This window comes from Sapajus apella, unplaced genomic scaffold (assembly GCF_009761245.1).
Source record: "Sapajus apella isolate SASKATOON/1434 unplaced genomic scaffold, GSC_monkey_1.0 scaffold15, whole genome shotgun sequence".
Classification (NCBI taxonomy): Eukaryota; Metazoa; Chordata; class Mammalia; order Primates; family Cebidae; genus Sapajus; species Sapajus apella.
Window position 1 is genome coordinate 10099838 of NW_022436955.1, and position 20784 is coordinate 10120621.

At 41.8% G+C, this 20784-nt stretch overlaps 2 protein-coding genes across 4 annotated transcripts in view; both read left to right on the top strand.

Moving 5' to 3' along the window:
• Positions 1-469: 469 nt before the first annotated feature.
• Positions 470-15069, top strand: LOC116555511 (chemokine-like factor). 3 transcript variants are annotated; one of them, XM_032284123.1, is made up of 4 exons: positions 470-697; positions 7096-7254; positions 12135-12230; positions 14887-15069. In XM_032284123.1, exons 1-4 carry the CDS (start codon positions 620-622, stop codon positions 15001-15003), a joined length of 450 nt encoding a protein of 149 aa, XP_032140014.1. In that variant the 5' UTR covers positions 470-619; the 3' UTR covers positions 15004-15069. The 3 variants fall into 3 exon arrangements, with proteins under 3 accessions (XP_032140014.1, XP_032140015.1, XP_032140016.1); XM_032284124.1 differs by lacking the exon at positions 7096-7254 and having other exon boundaries at positions 14887-15067; XM_032284125.1 differs by lacking the exons at positions 7096-7254; positions 12135-12230 and having other exon boundaries at positions 14887-15065.
• Positions 15070-15196: 127 nt separating this feature from the next.
• Positions 15197-20784, top strand: part of CMTM1 (CKLF like MARVEL transmembrane domain containing 1) — a 13076-nt gene continuing 7488 nt past the window's right edge. The window contains exons 1-2 of the mRNA XM_032284120.1: positions 15197-15912; positions 18917-19075. Coding sequence (XP_032140011.1) covers positions 15502-15912; positions 18917-19075 — 570 coding nt within the window. The 5' untranslated portion in view covers positions 15197-15501. The remainder of the gene's footprint in view (positions 15913-18916; positions 19076-20784) is intronic.

Sequence of the window (20784 nt, forward strand, 5' to 3'; positions counted from 1 at the left end):
TCCAGACTGTGATGCCCTGGGGGCTGCGATAGCACCTGAGGCTGCACACATTCTGCACCTACTGTGTGCCAGAACCTGGAACCCTGCAGGGAGAGAAGCAGTCCAGTCCCTGCTTTTATGGAATTTACATTTTTATGATATGTATCAGCTAGCAATAAATGCTGAGACGTGATGGTGGCTGCTCTAGACGGGATGAGCCACAGAGATCCCCTTTAAGGAGGTGATATTCACGATGGCCAATGTATGGGGAAACGGGGCAGCCATTTCTAGACCTCCCTCCCACTCCTCTGCTCCCAACTCTGGGAGGGAGAGCTGGAATGCTGCGGTCATTAAGGCCGGGCCAGAACAGGGAAGGCTTACAGGCCGCTGGCTCGCGTGACCTGCTCTCTAGGCCTGCGAATGTGCTACGCAAGAACAGAGACGAGACTAGCGAGAGCGGCCAGCGAAGGGATTCCTAGGGGCGCATGCGCGAGAGCCACTGCGACACCTTGCGCCTGCGCGCGAAAGCGGGAAGCCCAGCTGAGTGAGAAGCCCGGGAGGACGGTGCGCGGCGCGGTGACAGTTGCAGCTGCGGCGCAGAAGAGTTGAGGGGAAGTGCGGCGCTGGGTCTGCAGGCGTGATGGACACCGTGCAGCTGAAAATAAAACATCGTCCCTTCTGCTTCAGTGTGAAAGGCCACGTGAAGATGCTGCGGCTGGTGAGGCCGGGCGCGGAGGGTGGGAAGCTGTTGAAGCTGCTGAGCGGGGGGCGGGGTGGGAGATGTGGCTCTGAAGTGCGAGGCTGATTGCGCTGTTTGCTTTTCAGCCTCGCTTTGATCAAGATTGAAAGGCAAGGCACGGCCTTGTGGGGGAAGAAGGAGAGGTACGGCACTGTCCTCCCCTTTGAAGGGTTTGGGGACACATCCATCAATACCAGAGAGGGCAGGAGTTATGGCCTGCATCTGTGGTCCCAGCACTTTGGGAGGCCCGGGACAGGAGGATCGCTTGAGCCCAGGAGTTCGAGGCTGCAGTGAACCATGACTGCACCACTGCACACAAGCCTAAGCAACAGAGACAGACTTTGTCTGGGGGAAAAAAAAAAAAAAATTTTTTTTTTAAGAGACAGGGTCTCACTGTGTCACCCGGGCTGGAGTGCAATGGCACAATCTCATTGCAACCTCCGCCTCCTGGGTTCAAGCAATTCTCCTGCCTCAGCCTCCCAAGTAGCTGGGACTACAGGTGCCCGCCACCACGCCCAGCTAAATTTTTTTGTAGTTTTAGTAGAGATAGGGCTTTCACTATGTTGGTCAGACTGATCTTGAACTCCTGACCTCGTGATCCTCCTCCTCGGCCCCCCTAAGTGCTGGGATTACAGGTGTGAGCCACCGTGCCCTGCCAAAAAGCTTTTTTTCTTTTTAATTTAAAAATCAGATCACCTAAATGGTCTACATTTGGACCCACAAACCAGGTACCCAGGTTACCAAGTGAGACAGCTGCAATTGTACTGCTCAGAAGCCCACAAGATTTGAAAGAAAAAAAAAACCTCGGGGGTTTTGGTGAATGCTGTGCTGACTTCTATAAGTCCGATGTTTGATATAACTGACTTCAAGGCTGATACAGTCCAGGGCCAGGACAAAGTGGGAGAGAGCTGCTCATTTCTAGGAGCAGACTTCCTACCAGGAGCATTGCAGTTGCTTCCGAACAGAGGTTTGGAGAAAGTGGATCATTTGGAGAGAAGTGATCTAGCTAGTTAGAGAAATGGAAACTATCCTAGTTGAAGGAATCTGTCCTAGAAACTCATCATTAGAGGAATTCACAGAGAAACCTTAGAGGAAGGAAAAAATAAATCGTTTTAAGTTTTAAAGAGTTGACATGTGGGAGAGGGGAAACAGAGATAGTTCAAAGTTACAAGGAAAACATTTCCAATTAATGTGAGGAGGGATTTTACATTGGGAGAGTTCCCAAAACTAAATGGCCACTTGGGAAGGCAGTACATTCCCAGACAAAAGTACCAGGCATAGGTGAGCACTTGGTGAGGATGTTATAAAGGAGACTCTGGCTGGGCCTGGTGGCTCATGCCTGTAATCCCAGCACTTTAGGAGGCCGAAGCGGGCAGATCATGGAGGTCAGGAGATCGAGACCATCCTGGCCAACATGGTGAAACCCCATCTTTACTAAAATACAAAAAAAATTTAACTGGGTGTGGTGGTGCACACCTGTAGTCCCAGCTACTCAGGAGGCTGAGGCACGGGAATCGCTTGAACCCAGGAGGCAGAGGTTACAGTGAGCCAAGATCCTGGCACAACCTGGCAACAGAGCAAGACTTCATCTCAAATAAATAAATAAATAAATAAAGCCAGGTACAGTGGCTAACACCTGTAATCCAACCACCCTGGGAGGCCAAGGCAAGCAGATCACCTGAGGTCAGGAGTTCAAGACCAGCCTGGCTAACATGATGAAACTCTGTCTCTACTAAAAATACAAAAAATTAGCTGGGCCTGGTGGCACACACCTGTAATCCCAGCTACTCGCAAGGCAAGTAGAATCACTTGAACCTGGAAGGCAGGGGTTGCATTGAGCCAAGATCATGCCATTGCACTCCAGCCTGGGCAACAAAGCAAAACTCCATCTCAAAAATAGGTAAGCGTGTGTGTGTGTGTGTGTGTGTGTGTGTGTGTGTGTGTGTGTAAAGGAGACTCAAACTTAAGGTGAGTGGGTTGAATAAAGTGCATATAAGATTCTTCCCACACCAAAAGTCTGTGATTGCGAGAAGTAGCTTTCTTATCTTGCAATTTGAGATACATAAGAGGTTTAGAAAACCACTCTGGAGTTGAGGGAAGGAGAGACAACTTTTGATTGGGAGTAAATAATCAGGGAAAAAGTGACTGAAGGCCTGGGATCTTGAACACTGAAAAAGGGAAGATCTCTAACACTGAAGGAGGAACCATGTTCTATGACATGGTTAGTTTTTGACATATTAATTCCTTCAACAAACCATTTGAATACTTAATATGGTCCAAGCTCTGGGCTAGGAGCTGGAACAGCAAAGAAAAACCAGGACAAAAGTCCCTGACTTATGGAGTTCTTCCATTTAGTTACGAAACAGACCCATCAGCAGATAGTTATAATATGTGATAAGGTGGAGATAAGACACAGAAGTGAGGCATCTAACCAAGGAAATAGAGACGTGTCAGAGAAAAACTCTTCCTAGAGCAATCTAGGGTTGGATCTAAGAGCTGCCTGAGTAAAGGCATGGAGGCAAAAAATAGCACAGTTGACGCAGAGAACTATGTAAAGTTGAGTGTTGCCTCATTTGTTCATTCAACAAATAATCTGTATAATGCCTGTCATGTGCCAAGCACTGTTCCGGGCTCTTGAGAAATACTAGAATACTAGTGAATAAAAAACAAAGATCCCTGCCCTTGTGGAGTATACATACTGGGATGGGAGGGTGGGGAAGGCAAACCCAATAAATAAATTATAGTATTCTAGAAGGTGGTATGTGCTGTGGAACAAAGAGAAAAGTAAATGCCAGGTAAGGGAGTGTAAGGCAGGGAGGGAGTTGCAGAGAAAAGTTGCAATAATGAATAGAATTCTAAGCTTTGTTGAGATGACATGTGATCAAAGATTTGCATGAGATGAGGGAGTTAGCTATGAGAATAACTGGAAGAGTGTTTAAAACAGAGAAAAGCTAGTGCAGTGGCCTTATGGCAGGAATGTGCATGAAGGCATCAAGAAAGAGCAAGGAAACCAGCGTAACTGGACTGGGGTGAGTGAGTGAAGATGAGGAAGGTTTTGTGTAAAGTATACGATCTAATTTACATTTTAAAAGCATACTAGGACAGGCATGGTAGCTTACCTTGTAATCCCAGCACTTTGGGAGGCCAGATCATTTGAGGACAGGAGTTTATGCAGCCTGACCAATATGGTGAAACCCCATCTCTACTAAAAATACAAAAAAAAAAAAATTGGCCAGGTGTGGTAGTGCATGCCTGTAAGCTCAGCTACTCAGGAGGCTGAGGCAGGAGAATCACTGGAACCCAGGAGGCAGAGGTTGAGGTAAACCAAGATCACCCCACTGCACTTCAGCCTGGGCAACAGAGTGAGACTTCGTCTCAAAAAAAAAGTATCCTAGCTGCTATATTGACAGTAGATTGGTAGGAGGGACAGGAGGGCATTGCTTCTGGGGCAAATGTAGAACCAAGGAGATCAATTGCAGTAATCTGGGCAGGAGATGACAATGGTGGCTGCTGGTAGCAGAGTAGGTAATAAGAAGTGGTCACGTTTGGGATATAGTATTTTGAAAGTAGCACCAACAAGATTTGCTGGTTAACCAGATGTGGGCTAAAAGAAAGAGAGGAGTCCAAGACAGCTTCTAAAGTTTTTGGCCTAACCAACTGTAAGGATGCAGTTGCCATCCACTGAGGTTGGTATTGATAAAGCAAATGTGAAAAGAGTATCAGAAGTTTGATTCGTGTGGATAAATTGTGAAGCAAGTCTTTTCTCAAGAAGTAGACAGAAGCCAAATTGTGGAAGATCTTGAATACATGGTGAGAAGCAGGTGCTATTCTAAAGACCCTGGAGAGCGCTGAAGAATTTTAAATAGTTGAAGAAATACATAAACAAATTCGCATGTTAGAAATTTTACTGTTAGCATCTTCATCATGATAGTTCATGGAAAAGATGCTGAAGGGTAATAGTTGTAAGGATGAAGAGGAGGAAGTGTCCGAAATATTTAGGCATTAAGTCAGCAGGACCTGGATCAGTTGGGGAATGGGTAGAAATAGTGATCTTAGGTTCCTGGTATGGGCGATAAGGTAGATTGTGGTACAACCAATTGAGGTTGTGAATCCAGGAAGAAGGGGCAGAATTTCAGTTTTAAGACACAGTGAATTGAGATTCCTGTAGGTTATCCAGGTGGGATTCTAAATGGCTATTTAGGTGTGAAATGTGGAGGATGGACCACGGACCTGGGATAGAGACCCAGACTCATTGAGTGGAATGAGAATTCAACATTTTAAAGGGGTCGTTAAAAGGAGAGGAACCCACCCAGAGAGAACAGTTGCAGAAGTTTAAAATCTCAGAGAAGTGACGTGGAGCCAGAAGAAAACAGTAGTGGGGGAAGGACAGCCAATGGCAATAAAGTCACAGAGGTTCACTAGGATAAGGACTGGAAAAGGTTCATTATTAAACAGCAACTGAAAGTACTAGAGAAAAAGAAAAAAAGTTCATTAAATTTAGGATTTCTGAAATCACTGATGATGTGAGCAAAAGCAATATTCATAGAGTGGTAATGTATGAGATACTTAAAAGCTAACTGGAAACAAAAGTCAGGAGCTTAGGAAAGATGTGAGAGCTATAAATACAAATTACGGGAGAACCCAGTGTGACAGAAACCACAGAAAGGTTTAAGGAAATGGAGTAATCACCAGTGCAAAGTACCGTAATACAAAAAGGTTACAGAGGATAGGGAATGAAAAACAAGCTCTTCATTTCATAATCTGTGGGCTCAAGACCTTGGTCCAATAGAGGAACTGGAGTGGTGTGAGATGATGTGTTGCTAATAGTCATAGTGTTAATTATAAAGAATGAAGTTACTTAAGAACTAGTTATTAGTAATCAAACTGACCAATTTAGAAGTTTAAAAGTAGGGCATATTTATGCTAATAAAGTAACTGAAAGAATTATAAACAAGTAACCTGTATGGACTAAGTTAAAATGAGTATGTATGTTACCAGCTGACAGGATATTTTAAAAGTCTAGCCAGGGATGACTCTTGACGAAACCATTTACCAAAAACACAGAGCTTTGGAGAAAGCTTTAATTCCTAAGAACATTGACAGAATTCCCCTGGGACCCACCAGCTATTTTTTTCACTTAACATTGCCATGTTCTGTGTCTTCATTTGGAAATGAAGAAATTTCAGAGGTTTTTTTTCCCTACTTAAAATAGTTTAAATTCTGATTGCATTGTTTAGGTGGAAGTGTATGAAAAGTGGTACTTTGGTAATAAAGCTATTAAACATCACAATTGTTTTTCTCTGACAATTTTCTTTTTTTGTTTTTGTTTTTTGTTTTCGAGACAGGATCTGTTCTGTTACCCAGGCTAGAGTACAGTGGCATGATCTTCACTCATTGCAACCTCTGCATCCCGGGTTCAAGCGATTATCCAGTCTCAGCCACCTGAGTAGCTGGGATTACAGGTGCTTGCCACCACACCTGGATAATTTTTGTATTTTCAGTAGAGACAAGATTTCACCATGTTGGCCAGGCTGGTCTCAAACTCCTGACCTCAGGCGATCCGCCTGCCTTGGCCTCCCAAAGTGCCGGGATTACAGTTGTGAGCCACCGCACCCAGCCTGACAATTTGTTTTGAACTTTGTTCCTCAGTATTTTTCATGGCAACATTCTAAGTTTAAATCTTACAGTAGTCTCCAGATTGTTAAGAATTAAGGAGTGATCAATGGATGGTAAGAAATTATAGACAGCCTGTTTACAGACTTTTTGAAGAAGCAGAACAAAAGTAGCAAACAGAACAAGGGTTTCTGTGGGCAGCAGGATGAGGGGAAACTGTGTGTGTGTGTGTGTGTGTGTGTGTGTGTGTGTGTGTGTGTGTGTTTTAAAAGAAGGCAACTGAGATGTTTATAGGATGATGAGGAAAAGAGCTAGCAGAGGACGGTTTGAAAGCACAAGAGGGAAAGGAGGTATTTAATGGAAAAAAAATCAAGAGAACTGATGTGGGAAGTGATGGCGTTAGAAGCGCAAGAGGAGTAATTAATTAGACTTAAAACAGAGAGGAATACCTACTCTCTAAAAGACAAAGAGAAGTCAATATCCATATACTTTAGCCATGCCTGTTTTATATATGGTGTATATGGCAGAAACACCAGCATCTGGTTATTTTTGTTTGCTTATTTGGAGATGAGGTCTCATTATGTGGCCCAGGTCTTGAACTCCTAGTCTCAAGTGATTCTCCTACCTGAGCCTCCTGAAATGCTTGGAATTACAGGCATGAGCCACTGCACCTGGCCTATTTAGTTATTTTAGAAATCGCCATTTTTACAGTTTAAGTTTGTATTCAGTTGTCACTGAATAAATCATGGGTTTTTTTCTTCTAGGCACTAACTGCGGCATCTATGACCTTTTTTATCATCGCACAAGCCCCTGAACCATATATTGTTATCACTGGATTTGAAGTCACTGTTATTTTCTTTTTCATAATTTTATATATACTCAGACTTGATCGATTAATGAAGTGGTTATTTTGGCCCTTGCTTGTAAGTGTTCAGTTTCATCCTTAAATTTTACTTTTTCCTACCATAGTGAGATACTTTAATAAACTCCGTTTTTTGCCTCTCTTAAACCTTTAAGGTGATATATCTGATAGGCCTAGGAAGGAGGAGCTCTACCCATTGCTAATGTGCTCTGTATTGCCCTTGAAAGAGGTTTGCAGCCACAGAGCATAAGTTCTCTCTGCACCATCTATCAGTAGATGCAGGCTGACGTTTCTGTTAGAATTCGCTTAGCTAGATCTTCTAAAGAAATTTAAATTTAGGACGATGTTAATAAAATTGTAGTGCATTCTTAATCTTTATTACCTATTTGAATGCATGTTAATATGGCCTAAAAATTGGGATAGAGATGGAGACAGATACACAAGTATCTGTCTATCCTTGCACATCCCTGATCACTAAATGGAAAATCAAACCAATTGGGGAGGCTAAAGTACAATGTTATCTCACATGAAAAGGGCTGTAGTCATTACTAAACAATGTTAGCACCTCTTATATTTCATAATATATAGACTGCAACCTGCCATACTCAGCAGTAGAAATAACTGCCCAGTATAATGCCCAGAAAACTGTCAAATTGGGCAGATTAAAGTTATTAGTTAAGATATATGTAGCCCTCAGTCTGGACTAGAAGCTGATTCTAAGAAAAACTAAGTGACTTCACCTCTGTCCTCTTGCAAGTCTTATCCCCAATATCCTGTTTCCATAGGCCTCCCTCCTAAATACCCCTGCTGCCCTTTTCTTTGGCTGGACCAATAGCTGCCATGTCTTCCTCTGCTGCACTGGTCTCATCCTCTTGGATGCCACGGTGCTAGCTAATATCCAAACTGATAATTCCTGTTAAGGAGAAAAGACTTTAGAGCTATTCTTAAACCATACCATGCCTTAAAATAGTACATTCTGGAACCACCTTCAAGGGCAGTGGCAAGCATTTCAGGCTAATCATACACTTTTAAAAAGTCCTAAAAGGGAAAAGCTGGGTAATAGGATCTTCATAGCACCTTTCAAAACTACTTGATCTACACTTCAGAGCTGGACTTGACTGGAGGGAGGTCTAGGAAAGGAGATTACAAAGCCTTCCTCAGTTGGCCCTCATTTAGTGGCAGAAAGGGCTAACCTAAATTGTTCTAAAGATTTCTTCAAGAAAATAATGAACCCTGGTCCACATCCTTTTGATCTTGTATAGTTGCTCTTTACACTCTGCTTCTCTAGAGTTTAATAAAACTAACTCATTTTAGCCTTTCTTTTTCTCCAAACTAGTAATTCCTTGAAGTTTCTTACATGTCCCAGTAATAAACTTGGAGCTCTGAGTGTAACAGAGTGTACTGAGAGAGAGTGGCTTATGTGTAGCACACTGAAAAGAATAGTTCCCAAACCTCTGAGGATCAAACTTTACTGATATTGTATCTCTTAGAAATGGGGTGTTATATGGGTAACTAAGTTTTGCTCCATTATGAAACCCAGATTCCTTTCTGATCTTGATCTAATGAAATTATTTATTCAGCAAATGTTAAGTATTTGCTAATCGTAGATTCTGTAATTGGTTCTTTGGTAAGACAAAGCAAAAATCTTGTACCTCAACAACTTTAAATGCAGCCAGGAAGCAACACAGAGAGTAGGTGCTGTGATAGATAGACACCTAGGATGCTGTGGATGCAACCCAGCCAGGGAAAGGGACCAAATCACAGTAGGCTTGTGAAGAAAAACTGCCCAAACTGAGGACTGAAGAATGAAGCGTAGTTAGCAGAGAGCTGATACAGGGAAGAGAAAGTGCTTTTCTGCTAGAAAAGCAGCAGCATATGTGAGGGTCTGGGTAGAGAAAGAACATGACCCTCCAGGATCTGCAGGTATATCTGAATGGCTGGGGTATCGAGTTGTGAACAAGAGCCGGGGCAAGAGTGAGGTTTGAGAAAACAGGGTCAGAGCATACAAGGGTTTGTGTGCCCTGGACTTTAACCCAAAGGCTGTTGGGAGTTTCTGGAGGTTTTTAAGTAGGAGAGTGGTATGATCAGATGATCAGCCTCCATGTCTTGAGAGGATACTGAGAGAGGAAGAATATGTTTAAGGAGGGCTGCAGGAGAGCAGTGTGTAATGACTTTAGCTTGAGAAATACTAGATTTTAGTTACTTATGGGATATTTATATGGCAATGTTCAAAAATGTTGTGAAACTTAAGAGGAGGTAGAGCTGCAGCTTTAGGAGTCATGACCTTGTGATGTTAACTGAACTTGGACTGGCCAAAATGGCTCAGAGCGAGTATAGAGAGAGCTGAAGGTAAAACTGGGAAGTGCCAACATATGAGATGAGGAGTGACCAGAAAAGGCAGGAGAGAACCCAAGGGAGACTGCTGTCACCAAAGCCAAGATGGGAATACATTTCAAGAAGAAAGAACATATTTAAACAGAGAAGTGTATATATATATAAACAGAGAAGTGTATATATATATACACATACACACATACAGTATATATATATATATATATACACACATACACACATACAGTATATATATGTATATATACACACACATACACACATACAGTGTGTATATATATACACACACACACACACACACACACACTCACACACTCACATAATCTGCCGCCTGGTGACCTTTTCCAGAGGAGTTTGCCTCCAGTGGGCAAGTGACAGGAAAGTTGTGGGACTGGGCAGGGAAGGAAAGAGACAACTCAAGGGATCATCGCTGAGTTGAGGAAATATGGCCAGGGACAAATAAAAGCAATGCATAGAGGTCCCTGCAGAGTAGAATTGGAGCCAGAACACAGTTGAATTTGCCTGGGGCTCTTACCCAAAGTGAAAGACACAGAGATGGCTAATGGTTCCAGTTAATCTGTAGATGTGGAAAAGGTAACTTGTAAGTACTTCCATCTGCTAGCCACTGCCTTTGCTAATTAGGACAGGGCTTGATCATCTCCACTCAGATTGTCCCAAAGTTGTAGTCCTTGGTTCAATCTGTAGAGCAGGCCTTCTCTGATTGCTCCCCAAAGTGCCCCAAATGACAGAAAACACACAAAATGAGCCATCCTGGGGCTTTGAGGTGATATGTATGCATAGGGTCAAAATTCCTTTGAAATCTCTATTTTTGTAATTAAATTTACATTCTACTCTGTGGCATAGAGATGTTTCATTTTTAATATAAAAGCAATGTTCTAAATTACTCTTAAGGATCATCGGTATTCCAGGGCAGGCATATCCTTTTTTTTCCCCCCGACGCTGTGGTTCTCTGCACTCCCCAGAACACCACTTTGATCCAAAGCCATCTATAAACACTTGCCCAGATTGCTCACAGGATGCAGGCTGCCTGTCTGAGGTAGGAGTGTGGTCTGTTGCCTTTTGAAGCAGAGCAAAATATCCAACACAGACGAGAGTTAACCTAGAATTAGGCAGTCTCAGTATCTCCTACAAATGAGAACTTTTTTCTTCCTAAGTATATCTGATCTTGCCCTCCCCACATTAAACCTCCTCCTACTTTCTTTTTAATAACTGCTTTTCTAAATTACCAGGGTTTTGCAGTTTGGTATTTGTGTTATTCCTTCCTGCCTATGATTATCTGCAAATATACATAAACCTCTCGATTAGACAGTTTACGTTTCGCACACTACCGATCCGTTTTAAAAATGTAAATTTCACTTCTTAAAGTCACAGTTAAGAATGAAAATAATTTTTACTTTGTAAAAGTATTAAATGAATGAAGTATATAATCAGCAATAATAGCATAATTGGTCATCCATTGCATAGAAATGTATGTGGGGGTTTTCCTGAAAATTACCACTTACGTGTGTGCTATTTTAAGTGTTATTGCATTTTTTTTTTTTTTTTTTTTTTTTGAGACAGAGTCTGGCTCTGTCACCACGCTTGAATGCAGTGGTGTAATCTTGGCTCACTACAATCTCTGCCTCCTGGGTTCAAGCCATTCTCCTGCCTCAGCCTCCCGAGTAGCTGGGACTACAGGGGCTCACCACCACGCCTGGCTAATTTTTGTATTTTTTAGTAAAGATGGGGTTTCACCATGTTGGTCAGGCTGGTCTCGCATTTCTGACCTCAGGTGATCCACCCCCGCCTTGGCCTCTCAAAGTGTTGGGATTATAGGCGTGAGTCACAGCTTCCGGCATTAATTGAATTTTAGTAACATAAAGTTTGATATAGAATGTAGACTACTCTGCATTTTCTTATGTTATTAAAAATGAGCATTTTTACTCCCCAATGGCACCCATTCTAACTTAAACTTTCTACATAGTACTTGCGTTTCTAATCAGATAAGTTTTCCCTTCAACTACATTTATGTTAAGTAAAAAAGAAATAAAAGCTTTTTAAGTAAATGATTGGCATATTATAGGTAAAAGAAAACCACTAGGTGTCATTATAGACCAAATACTATCTAGGTATCATTTTACTGTGACATTTTGGTTTCCTGAAAGATAAATACTAAATAAATTTTTAAAAATTAAACTTTCAAAATATTTAGGAAGTTGACTCCTTTCTTTGAAACAGAGTCTCACTCCGTTGCCCAGGCTGGAATGCAGTGGCGTGATCTTGGTTCACTGTAACGTCTACCTCCCAAGTTCAAGCCATTCTTGTGCCTCAGCCTCCTGAGTAGCTAGGATTACAGGCATACACCACCATGCCCAGCTAATTTTTGTATTTTTGGTAGAGACGGTTTCACCATGTCAGCCAGGTTGGTCTCAAATTCCAGGCTTCAAGTGATCCATCCACCTCCCAAAATGCTGGGATTACAGGCGTGAGCCAGGGTATCCAGCTTGCTGACATAATTTTTTTTTTTTTTTTTTTTTTTTAGCATTGCGTGGTAGTCTTCATGTAAGGCTGAGCTTTATTGTGTGTTTTTAGGATATTATCAACTCACTGGTAACAACAGTATTCATGCTCATCGTAGCTGTGTTGGCACTGATACCAGAAACCACAACGTTGACAGTTGTTGGAGGGGTAAGTGGAAGTCTTTCTGGTTTCTTTCTTCAGGTTTCATCAGAATGCAAATTTATTTGGAAAACAGATGTAAGAATAGAATGCTATACTGTATTCATCCTTGAGGTTCCTAGACCAATATACAGTGCCTAGTGGCTTAATATTTTTTGTTTTTGTTTTTTGAGATGGAGTCTTGCTCTGTCACCAGGCTGGAGGGCAGTAGCACAATCTCAGCTCACTACAACCTCCGCCTCCTGGGTTCAAGCGATTCTCCTGCCTCAGCCTCCCGAGTAGCTGGGACTACAGGCGCACACCACCACGCCCAGCTAATTTTTTGTGTTTTAGTAGATACGGGGTTTCACCACGTTGACCAGGATTGTCTTGATCTCCTGACCTCGTGATCCATCCACCTCGGCCTCCAAAAGTGCTAGGGATTACAGGCATGAGCCACCACGCCCAGCCAGCTTAATATTTTTGTCTGTGAATGCTTGCTGTGATTAATATGAAGGAATATGATTTTATACTAGAAGTGGAATTAACCTGATAAAGAGGTTCCTACAGATTTCTTATAGGTACGTAGAGCTAGACTAGACTGACAAAAGCTGCTACTAGAATTAGTTACAGCACTTAGCTCTGAGAAACCTGATGTCAAGCAAAACAAAAAAAGATGGATAAGTTTCATAGCTCTCCCTTTTATAGAAAAGGATACATACCACTTGTTAAGATGAGACAGACTGTTTTGAGCTCAGTTATTTCTTGTTCAGATCCTTCGGATAGAATAGAATAGAAGATGCCCTTATGGTAAGGGAACATTGTTAGGGCACCTTGCAACTAAAGGATCATTTTGAACACTGCTTGAAGAGAAGCAGATCAATTCCATCAGACCTTATCCTAGAAAGCAAACCAGAATATGACTCAAGTAATTTAGTTATAGTTCTAACTGATATTCTTCTAAGATTTCTCACACAAGGTTCAAAATCTTTTTGGCTTTTCTAAGTTCTGTCCTAGAAAATTGAATTAGAAAGTTCTTAAATAAATCTTCCTGCTTCCTTGTTCTTTCATAGTATGGGTCACTTAGGAGAACTCTCAGATAGTCATATATGTTAGAATCCATGATTTTCATCTCCCTTAGGCCCTAAGCAACTTCATGAAGGATCAGAATATTCTAGAAATGAGATCGATTGTGTATCAATTTACCCCCGTTGTTTTTGAAGATAATACTCATCTTTCTACTATGAAGAAGGAGGAAACCAGGCATAGGATTTACTTTCATTCACGTTTTTACTCATTCATTCATTTCCTCATTTCTTAAGTGTACTTCAGCAGGGGCTGACAAAGTATAGAGTTGTGCTGTTCAGTATAGTAACAGCAGTTGCTAGCCACATGGGACTACTGAGTACTGGAAATGTGGCCAGTCTGAATCAAGATCAGCTGTAAGCATAAAAATACACATTGAATTTCAAAGATGTTTTACCCCAACAAAGAATGTAGAGTACATTGTTAATGATTGCATGTTAAATGATAGTATTTTAGATATACTGAGCAAATATATTAAATCTATGACTTATTTCTTTACATTTATAATGTGGCTGTTAAAAAATCTTTAATTATATGGCTATGTTACATGTGACTGGCATTATGCTTCTTTTAGGCAGCACTGGACTAGAGTGTGAGCCCTATCCTCACGTTGCTTAGAGCCTAACAGAGACAGAAGTGGAAACCACTCTATGTAAGCTGTTGACAGGGAGCTGCAGGGTGCAGAAAAGAGGAAACTACCTCTCTGGCAGTGGAATTGCTATTTGCTGAGAATAAAGGAGATAAAAGTGAAAAGTTTCCAGGTAGAGGAGCCAATAATGTATAGAATGCCAGTCATGAAAAGATTGGTAGCAGGTATTCAGTGTGGTCAGAACCTAGGAGGCAGTGGCTTGAGACTCTGGGTAGAAAAGGAGACTGTTAGAGCCATGTGTAGAGCCAGGAAGCCAAACTTCCTGATCACTGGATGAAGCTGATCAAATAGCGTGCAAGGAATGACATCACCTCCTCCGTTCACGGCGCCAGCTCTCAAATAGCCATGAGAGTGTCTGAAGGCCCCCACATGTTCTTGTTTATTGCCTTTCCCTCAATTTTACTTTCTTAAGGCATATTTAGAATGTCACCCCTTAAGCAGATGTAGCCTAGCCTTTGAGAGTTCACTTTGGCTCATCTTATTAACTTCGGTTTTTTGGAGCTACAGTCCCCATAATTTAATACTGAGCTGGTGTTAACTTTGACCTTGACTTCCCTAGAGTTTGTCAGCAGAGAAGTCAAAGAGTTGAATACTGGGGTTAGAAATATTGATTGGTAACTAAATATCCTCAGTAGGGCTTAAAAGAATACATGTAAGAGCAGGTCAAGAGATACAAGCAAACAAGTATTTATTTCAGAGCCCGCACTGCTTCATTATTTTTCTGCTCAGTTAAATTACCTTTTCTCTTTCTATAGGCAAGTATCTAGAAAACTTTGCAATGAGGAGAATAAGATGATCTCTGAATCTCTCCGTGTTAGTATTAGGTGCAGCACAGGGGCAATCTGAGTGCCCTAACCAGAGAGGAGTCTGGCGGGCATACCACTTAACACTTATGTGAATGACGGGAGTGGGGACAACGGTCAGAGCAGTGACATGTGTCTTTCTTTCCAGGTGTTTGCACTTGTGGCAGCAGTGTGCTGTCTTGCCGACGGGGCCCTTATTTACCGGAAGCTTCTGTTCAATCCCAGTGGTCCTTACCAGAAAAAGCCTGTTCATGAAAAAAAATAAGTTTTGTAATTTTATATTACTTTTTAGTTTGATAGTATTAAACGTATTTCTTTATTCTTCCACATATTTTCTGCGGTTATTTTAACTCAGTATGGGAGCTGGAGGAAGAGATTTCCGAACTCTGCGCCTAGCGCAGAGCGCTGCTATAACTTCGAAGGGATCGGGTTTTCCGGCTCCCGCGGCCTGGGTGGTGTGGCAGGGAAAAATGTGCCAGGATCAGCCTTGGGGATCTTTGAATCTCTTTACTGCCTGGCCGGTCGGCAGCTCCGAGGGGTGGGGTTGCAGAGGTTTTGCGTTCTCAGGCTAGGCATTGGCATTGCACCCCTCCCTCCCCGTGGCAACGAGGGTGGCTGAAGGGCTTAACTTGTCGGCGGGGCAGCAAGAACTCGGTGCGCGCGCCGGAGAGGTAGCAGCCGTTGGGACGTGACGCTGGTTCCCAGGGGAAAGCCAGCCGCTGCTGCGGCACTGGTTCAGACGGCCAGGCCCTTGGGACCCACCATGAATCCTGAAGATACCAAATCTGAGTCGTCCAAGGCACCTTCAGGGAGCTCGAAACAACCAGAGACTGCCACAGACCTGGCAAGTGGCAGCAATGTCGTGAGTTCTGTACCCAAGGCACAGCGCGACAAGTCAGCGAAGACCGCACCCCGGAAGCACTCTGCCGTCTCAGTTCGCACAGTGCAGTCTGTAGCCCCCGCACGTCCCAAAGGCAGCGAGGGCACTGCACCCTCAAGGAAAGCCACCGAACGCCCACCCCCAACGCCCTCTGCACCCACTGAGTCCAAACTCTTAAATGAGACAGCGATCAAAGAGCGTGCGGAGGGCCGAGCCAAAGTCCCGTACAAATTCAGGGACAGCCTCAAGCGTTTTTTCTTCTCGCCCACTGGAATGTTGAAGATCCTGAGAATGGTGAGCGGAGAGCTGGTGAGACCTAGCTGGGCGGATGTGACCGGCAGTGGCCTCGGGGAAATGCCCAGGGGGCGCCAGTTCCAGAAAGCTTCCATAGTGCACTTTGCCACTCACTTTCGTTTTGCCTCACCTTTCCTCCCCACAGCCCCTTGCTCTCCACACACTCAACCCTTCCTACTCAACTTGTCTTGTTTTCCTTATCTTTTTTACTTCTCAGGTTTCCTCTCACAAAGGAAATTAGGAAAGCAATGAAGATAATAGGAACTTATAAGTTAGGAAACAAAAATAATCAATACAAGGGCTGTCATTTGAAAGACCTGTTAAATTGATAAACCACTGGCCAATATAATCAAGAAAAAAAAGGGAGAAGAGAGGATGTATATTTAAAATTAGAAAACAATATGGGAAAATAATCACAAACATCAGTGAAACTGAAAGGCTCTACAGGGAGTATCTTGCAAAACAAATCAATGTGAATAACTGGATGAAATGGTTAATTTTCTGGAAAAATATAAATTACCAAAACTGATCCCAGAATAGGGAAAAATTTAAAAAGGGCAATATAAACATAGAAGAAAATGAGAATTTCATCAAATGAGTATCTTTCAAAAATGTATCAGGCCCAGGCCCTTTCACAAGTTAACTCTTTCAAGCCTTCATGAGATATAATTCTGATACTACTCTGAATTTGTCAAGGAATAAAGAAGAAACACTACTGAACTATCTTTACAAAGTCAGTATAATACTGATAGGAAAACTTGACCGAGCTCAGAAAAAGAAAATGAACTAGAGATCTCAATATATAATATCAATATATTAGCAGATAATATTCATCACTACTTTATGAAAATATAATATCACAAGGAAGAAACAGGATGATTCAATATAGACTCTATTAAAATAATTCACTGTATTATAATAGGAAAAAATGAGATATCACATTATAAAAAATTATGAGATTATGTCACAGAACGTGACAAAATTCAACATTTGTCCCTGATTTTCAAGAAGGGAGACCAGTAAGAGAGGAGTATATAAATATTCCATTGGCATTATAAAAATAAACATTTCAAACTAAGACCATCATATTTAACAACAGAAGGATTCGTTAAATGAGGGGAACAAATGATGCCTGCTGCACTGTGAGTCAATGTTTCTGAAACCACTAGTCATAATTAGGAAGAAAAAAATATTTGAAAAGAGGTGGACAGGTATGGTGGCTCACACCTGTAATCCCAGCACTTTGGGAGGCCAAGGTGGGTAAATCACCTTAGGTGAGGAGTTCAAGACCAGCCTGGTCAATATGGTGAAACCCCATCTCTACTAAAAATACAAAAATTAGCCAGGTGTGGTGGCGCACACCTGTAGTCCCAGCTACTCAGGGGGCTGAGGCAGGAGAATCGCTTGAACCTGTGAGGTGGGGGTTGCAGTGAGCTGATAGCGTGCCAGTACACTCCAGCCTGGGTGACAGAGCGAGACTCCATCTCAAAAAAAAAAAAAAAAGAAGTAAAGTATATCCTTTCTTTCAGCTAATATGATTATATATCTAGAAAAACCCAAATCAGCTGGAAACAATTTAGAACAAGAGAGTTTAGTTAGGTGACTCATTATTGTGTTAATAAATAAACTAAAATCTTTCCTAGACAAATAACCACTTAAAATGTAAGAAAATATTTCTCTTTACAACAGTAATCAAAATGATCAAATATCTAAAATAAGTGAAATATGATACACATATGGGAAGAAAACTAAAACTCTCCTGAGACATCTTTTTTTTTCTTTTTTTTTATTGCATTTTAGGTTTTGGGGTACATGTGAAGAACATGCAAGATTGTTGCATAGGTACACACATGGCAGTGTGATTTGCTGCCTTCCTCCCCTTCACCTATATCTGGCATTTCTCCCCATGCTATCTCTCCCCACCTCCCCATCCCCCGTCCCTCCCCCATTTCCCCCCAACAGAACCCAGTGTGTAGCGCTCCCCTCCCTGTGTCCATGTGTTCTCATTGTTCAACACCCGCCTATGAGTGAGAACATACGGTGTTTGATTTTCTGCTGTTGTGTCAGTTTGCTGAGAATGATGGTTTCCAGGTTCATCCATGTCCCTACAAAGGACACGAACTCATCATTTTTGATGCCTGCATAATATTCCATGGTATATATGTACCACATTTTCCCTGTCCAGTCTATCATCAATGGGCATTTGGGTTGGTTCCAGGTCTTAGACCTGAGACATCTTTTTTAAAACCATCAGAATAACTGGAAAGACATACTTTGTTCTTGAGAAAAACTTAAGTGTGAATTCTTCCAAATTATAAGTATTTAAGTATTTCATTTAGAAATCCCAACTAAAATGCCAACACTTAGCTTGGGGAACTTGACCAACACAAACATGGGAGGCATAAACAGTCTGAGAATGAGTATTAGGAAGACTAGGCCAAACAATAACTCAGTAGAAAGTGAATTGCCTATCACAGAGTACTAGAGGAGGAAGCAACAATTCAGTGAAAGAACAGTCTCAAGAGACCAAAATACATCTGAGAATTTAGTATACCATAAAGGTTGGATTTCAGATCAATGGGGATAATACTGGCATTTCCCAGTAAATGATGTTGAGATAATCAGCAGCTGTTTGGAAAGAAAGAAAACTGAGGCTCTTCCTCACTTCTTCTACCAAAATCAACATATATGTATTTTACCAGTATATATACAGACTTCTTTCTAGTGTTCAGTATGAACTGTTAATACTGGTTACTTTTAAGGAGAGACACTAAGGTTAAGTTGGGGGGAAGAGAAAGAAATTGATATATTTTTTATCCTTGTATACTGTGTGCTTTTTTATTATTCTCATGAATTTTTCATTTCTTCAAAATATAAGAAATGTTAAAAATGTATGTGCGAAACAGTACAGGCCACTGCACCACACTGTAATCAGATTTACATTCTGACAATATAGATTTTTTTAAATTGTGCATTAAAACAAATACTGTTTCTTTTATTGCAGAGTCTTATCATAGGAGCATTAGCTTGTTTCATCATCGCCCAAGCCAATGAGTCATTTATAGCAATCACAATTCTGGAAATCTGCATCGTCGTTTTTTTTATGCTAATATATATGCTAACCCTTCACCACTTGCTGACCTATTTACATTGGCCCTTACTTGTAAGTGTTCATTTTTACAATTCTTCACATACAAGCTTTGCCCTCAGCCCCAGAGTAAGGACTCTCCTCAAGTGAAAACAACAGAGCTATCTCTCTAGAGAAGGACATAGCTGAGCTGTGACAGTTAGGGTGTGCCCTGGTCCAGAAAGATCCCTTGGAGCCTTGTGCCTACAGGACAGCCAACACACTCCTACTCTAGCCCTGAGTGTAAAGCCCCTTATTACTGCACTAAACATATGGTACTTGTCAGCTTGTCCTAAAAAGATTTTTAATTAGTGCATGAAGTAGGTAAACACATTTCTTACCCATTGCTTGTAAAACAGTGCATGTTTCTGCTTTGCAAACAGCACTCTGATTACAAACATTCCTCCCAAAAACAAAAGCTGATATGATGGAGTTTGTAGAAAATTGCTGTGTATACCCTTGAAGATTATAGAGTCAACCTTTGTGTGTATGTTAGGGTTTGTATCACAAAGGGGTGCTGGACTAACCAGAAAAAGACCTATAGAGCCTTCTTTAATAGCTTTTCCCAGACTTTCACATTCTTTGCCAACTGAAAAACTGCTGAAGCTAATCCCTTAGGTCTCAGACTAGAGAAGCAGTGTGGTTTCGTCCAGAGGCAGCCATGGGCCTTTCCTAGCCATGTGACCTTTAGCCTCAATTTCCCCATTTAAGAAATACAGAGAAGGAAAAGCATGGTAATAACTACCTCATAGGGTTTCCAAAATATTTAAGTGTGTACAAAGCCAATAGCACAGTATGTGACACAAATTAAACCTTCTAATGTCCAAAAAGAACAGCCAGCCATCAGAACCATCTGATATCTGGGTGGCGTTTGCCATCCTCTCTTGCACTGTGAACAACCCTAATTCAGAGCTTAGACCTCTTCCACGTCCCACTTCCTTATAGAACATTTTTCTAACCTCAAAGTAAGAGCGTTCCTTTTGAACTAAAACTCAAAATAGTTTCTACAAATGTGAGAGATTTTCTGCAAAGGCTGCTGAGCTCTCTCTGTCCCACAGAATGCCGAGTACAGGAAGCAGACAAAGCAAATATGAGCGACTTTAATTGAACATGTGGAAGACCCTTTTAGTTGTGGAGAGGTTTCTGAGGGGAAGCTCAAATCTCTGTCCATGGAAATTTTCAAGAAGGGAAGGTAAAGTAATCATTTTTGAGCATATACCATGTGCCAGATACTTTTTCATGCTACCTTATTTAATCCTCACAACAACCCAGTGAGGTTATAGTCATCCCTCACCCCCCACTTAACAGATGAGAAAATTGGATTAAAAACATTCAATTGCCCATGGCCATATGTAGGTGCATTGGAACTCAGATTTGCACCCAGGTCTATCTGATTCTAAAGCCCAGACTCTTTTGAGACTATATAACCTATTATCTTGTGATGGTTTTCTATCTCCATCCTCCGTTAAGGTAAGAAACTCAGTAAAACTACATCTTTATGTCCTCCTCAGGTTCTCTAAATTTTATCTCTGTATCTTGTTTCCTCATGATTTTCTTAAAATATGGAGCCAAAGGCCAGGTACGTGGCTCAAACCTGTAATCCCAGCATTTTGGGAGGCTGAGGCAGGTGGATCACAAGGTCAGGAGTTCAAGACCAGCCTGGCCAACATGGTGAAACCCTGTCTCTCCTAAAAATACAAAAATCAGCCAGGCATGGTGGCGGGCACCTGTAATCCCAGTTACTC